Source organism: Cannabis sativa, chromosome 4 (genome assembly GCF_029168945.1).
Source record: "Cannabis sativa cultivar Pink pepper isolate KNU-18-1 chromosome 4, ASM2916894v1, whole genome shotgun sequence".
NCBI lineage: Eukaryota > Viridiplantae > Streptophyta > Magnoliopsida > Rosales > Cannabaceae > Cannabis > Cannabis sativa.
Genome location: NC_083604.1, coordinates 11,877,579 through 11,881,423, shown reverse-complemented (window position 1 = coordinate 11,881,423; position 3,845 = coordinate 11,877,579). Strand labels below are relative to the sequence as shown.

At 35.8% G+C, this 3,845-nt stretch overlaps 2 protein-coding genes across 2 annotated transcripts; both read left to right on the top strand.

Moving 5' to 3' along the window:
* Nucleotides 1–1,164: 1,164 nt before the first annotated feature.
* On the top strand, nucleotides 1,165–2,661 carry LOC133036789 (uncharacterized). Its single transcript, XM_061113527.1, has 2 exons — nucleotides 1,165–1,533; nucleotides 1,606–2,661. The coding sequence occupies exons 1-2, from the start codon at nucleotides 1,165–1,167 to the stop codon at nucleotides 2,659–2,661; spliced, it is 1,425 nt and encodes a 474-aa protein (XP_060969510.1).
* A 193-nt stretch (nucleotides 2,662–2,854) lies between these two features.
* Nucleotides 2,855–3,639, top strand: LOC115713223 (uncharacterized). Its single transcript, XM_030641705.2, has 2 exons — nucleotides 2,855–3,061; nucleotides 3,208–3,639. The coding sequence occupies exons 1-2, from the start codon at nucleotides 2,855–2,857 to the stop codon at nucleotides 3,637–3,639; spliced, it is 639 nt and encodes a 212-aa protein (XP_030497565.2).
* Nucleotides 3,640–3,845: the final 206 nt, after the last annotated feature.

The following is a 3,845-nucleotide window of genomic DNA, read 5'->3' as shown; positions in this document are numbered from 1 at the left end:
GTGCCAAAGATGTATAGAACTTTCCTTAGACTGAATAAGTACCTTTCCTGCAACTTTAACATTCAGTCCCTCTCTGGTAGACCTAGAGACTTCAGATAGGTTTTTACACTTCTCCAAAATCACTATTCCACCCCCAGAGTAACCACCATCTTATCAGAAATATTTACTAGCACATAGGCAAATTTCGAAAATCTGATATGGTGTAGTCTAAGAGTTTTAAAGACACCCTTATAGACTAACATATAGTTCCTCTTCTTAATCTTAAGATTTACTTGATTGTCTTCCAATGTTCTTCTCCTGGATTAATCTGATACCTACTCATTACTCCCACTCAACAGCAGGTGTCTGGTCTAAGGCATACTAAAGCATATCTAAGACCTCTCACTGTTGATATAAGAAATTCTTTCATGGCTTTATCTTTTCTGGAATAGTTAAGACTTTTCCTTAGATAAATAAAATCTATACCTAAGAAGTTGTGAAGCTTCTATAGATTGCCATTAGAAAGAAAATGCTTCAGCATCTTACTAAAGTAAGTTGCTTGCATTAGAGTAAGTAATTACCAGGTATACCACAAGCCATAGGTTTAGATAAACTCAAACCTATAATACTAGGAACAGGAAGTTTGTTAAGTCCATAGAATAGACTTATTAACTAAAATTTCCTTTTATGTCCTTGTAATAGAAAACTTTAGGTTATTCCATGTGAATGGATTAAACCATAGTTCTATTGGCTTTCTTCTTAGTTTCTTATCTTGACAATCCATTACTTGTTTAAACTCATAATGTGATGTTCTTTAATTTATGATGCAAAATGATAAATGAGGGTTGTTCTATTGTTAATTTTCTGTTTCTAACACAAAATGTTTGGAAAATATACTTGACAAACTACTACAATTGTTCATACAAAAAATTAGGGTTGTTCTAATGTTGTTTTGCCGTTATTAATACAAAAACATTCCTAATTATATATATCAGAAAAATAGCATAAGAAAAACTAATAAAAAATATACTGGATAATTTTATTTGGTTGTTTTGCTGTTGTTTTACTGTTGTTGTACTATTTTTTGGTGATTTTGTTTGTTTGGTTGTTTTGCTATTGTTTTACTGTTGTTGTATTATTGTTTTAACATCAAATAAGACACCTAAATGTAATATATGGAACAAAATGGAACGTCTACGAGTACTCATAAAGAGCAATGGACAATGGAATGAAGATCACAATTATGTGAACTATGTGGCTAGTGGAGAATTCATACCAACAAAATGCAACTACGAAGAGCTACTGCAAATACTGCTTACTTCATTGGGGTGCGAAAACACCAGAACAACACTACAAATACAGTACCAAGCTAAAGAAGGAATACCACCGATAAAAATATTCAACGATCGAAGCCTCTACTTTTACTTGGAATTGAAAATCAAAGAAACAGATTTCACCACATATCCACTATGCGTCAACCAGCAAAACAACAACACAACACCTGCTGCAACACCAAATTTGATATCCACAACAACACCGTATGAAGATAATGTGGCAATGATCGAAAACAACACAACAACACTTGAAAACAACATAACAACAACAAAATCATACACAACAGGATAGCAAACAGAAGAAGGGGAACAGTCAGAAACAAGAGAAGATGAGAACGACAAATTCGACATAATTGACTATGCAAATCTGGTTGCTGAAGAAATGGTAGAAAAACTTGAAAACACCAGTAAAAAACTGGATCCAGAAATCGACATCAACAATGCAAAATTAATAACAGACAAGCATCACCCCGAAGTGGAAAAAAGACAGGCATACAAAGACAAGGAAACTCTAAAGAATGTCCTCAGCTACTACGCAATCAAAAACAACTTTCAGTACAAAGTGTGGAAGTCCTGCTCTCAAGAGTACAGTCTGAAATGTGTTTACGAAAGCTGCAATTGGTCTCTACGAGCATCGAGAAATGGCCCAACAAACACATTCATAATCAGGAGGTTCTCAAAAATCCACACATGCCCCATAAATATTAGGCATGAAGACCAAAGGCAAGCAACATCGAAACTGATCGGGGAATGCATAAAACCGAAGTTTCTGAACATAAAGACAAAGGCAACACCGATGGACATAAAAGGAGAGTTGAAATACAGGTATGGCATCAAGATGAACTACATGAAAGCTTGGAGAAGTAAGGAACATGCAGTAAATGACTTAAGAGGAAACGCTAGTGACTCGTACAACTTAATACCGAGTTTCTTACACATGGTGGAAAAAACAAACCCAGGATCAGTTGTGGATCTGAAAACAACAGAAGACAACAGCTTGCTCTTTGTTTTCATGGCATTGGACGCATCCATAAAAGGGTGGGGAGCATGCAGACCGATAGTTGTTGTGGACGGAACATTCCTCAAAGCAGCTTATGGGGGAACTTTGTTGTGCGCATGCACACAAGATGCAACAGGTCATATTTTTCCACTAGCGTTTTGTGTTGCAGATTCTGAGAATGACCAATCTTGGAAATGGTTCTTCAAAAAATTTAAAGAAGCGTATGGGGTCCGGGAACACCAATGCCTAATTTCAGACAGGAATGAAAGCCTCATCAAAGCAGCAAGAGAAATCTATCCAGAAATTACACACAGTTACTACGGGGTACCACATTTTGAGCAACCTTAAAACAAGCTTCAAACAACATGCTGCCAAATACAATCTGCCATTCTTTGGAGCAGTCAAAGCCTACACAAAAAAGCAATTCGAGTTTCACATGGCTGAATTGGATGGATTGGACAAACGCATAAGACCTTACCTAAAAAAAGTCAGTTATGAAAAGTGGTCAAGAATTCATAGCCAAAACAAGAGGTATTCTACAATGACCTCAAACATATCAGAATCACTGAACGCCGCAAATCTAGCAGCAAGGGAGCTACCAATTACAACCCTGCTAGAATGCTTGAGAGCATTGGTGCAACAATGGACGCATACTAATAGGACAAAAGCACACAACACCTTTACTAAGCTATCACCAGCTGTAGAAGACATATTGCTGAAAAATTACACATACTCATTGAATCTGGAGGTAACATATTCATTATGCATTTTTTTTTTTAAAAAAAAACCTAAACAAACAGTAAGTGCATATGTTGTTGTATTGTTGTTTTTTATAGTTTTGTAGTGTTGTTAAAATATCAGCTGTGTTTTTTTTTTAAATAAAATTTGAAACAGGTTAAGGCAACAACAGATTACTTGTTCGAGGTAACAAGAATGAAAGAATCGTGGGAAGTAGACCTAGAAAAAAGAACATGCACGTGCAACAGGTTCCAAATAGATGAAATGCCCTGCGGGCACGCTGTGGCCGTGATGAGGGAGATGAACATGGACCCGTACACCTACTGTTCAGATTACTACACAAAAACAAATTGGCTGGCAACTTATTCAGGGACAGTTTACCCAATAAGACACCAAAGTGAGCGGGAGGTACCAGAAGAAGTGAAGAATATTATAGTCTTGCCTCCGCATGAAAGAGTTAAATCAGGAAGACCAAAAACATTAAGAAGGAAAACTGGATGGGAAAAGGATCAACACAACAAGTGCAGCAAATGTAGGGAACTGGGGCATAACAAAAGAACATGCAGCAGAAGACGTAGAAGGGAATAAAAACAACAACAGAACAATAGTGGAAAAACAAAAGAAAACTACACATACATTTGAGAATGAGATATTGAGGAATTTAAATTTCTGAAATACATAGGGATTAAAGTTTTTATTTGAAAACATTGATTACATTGGGATTTGATGATACTTTAGATTGGATATTAAAAGATGTTTGATACTAAATTGAATATATATATGAATTTTATTAC

Excerpts from the sequence above, each read along its gene's own strand:
- LOC133036789 (XM_061113527.1), top strand. The coding sequence starts at position 1,165 with ATGGAACGTCTACGAGTACTCATAAAGAGCAATGGACAATGGAATGAA. Across the intron at positions 1,534-1,605 it reads CACCGTATGAAGATAATGTG|CAAACAGAAGAAGGGGAACA; the intron begins GCAATGATCGAA and ends ACAACAGGATAG.
- LOC115713223 (XM_030641705.2), top strand. The coding sequence starts at position 2,855 with ATGACCTCAAACATATCAGAATCACTGAACGCCGCAAATCTAGCAGCA. Across the intron at positions 3,062-3,207 it reads CATACTCATTGAATCTGGAG|GTTAAGGCAACAACAGATTA; the intron begins GTAACATATTCA and ends AATTTGAAACAG.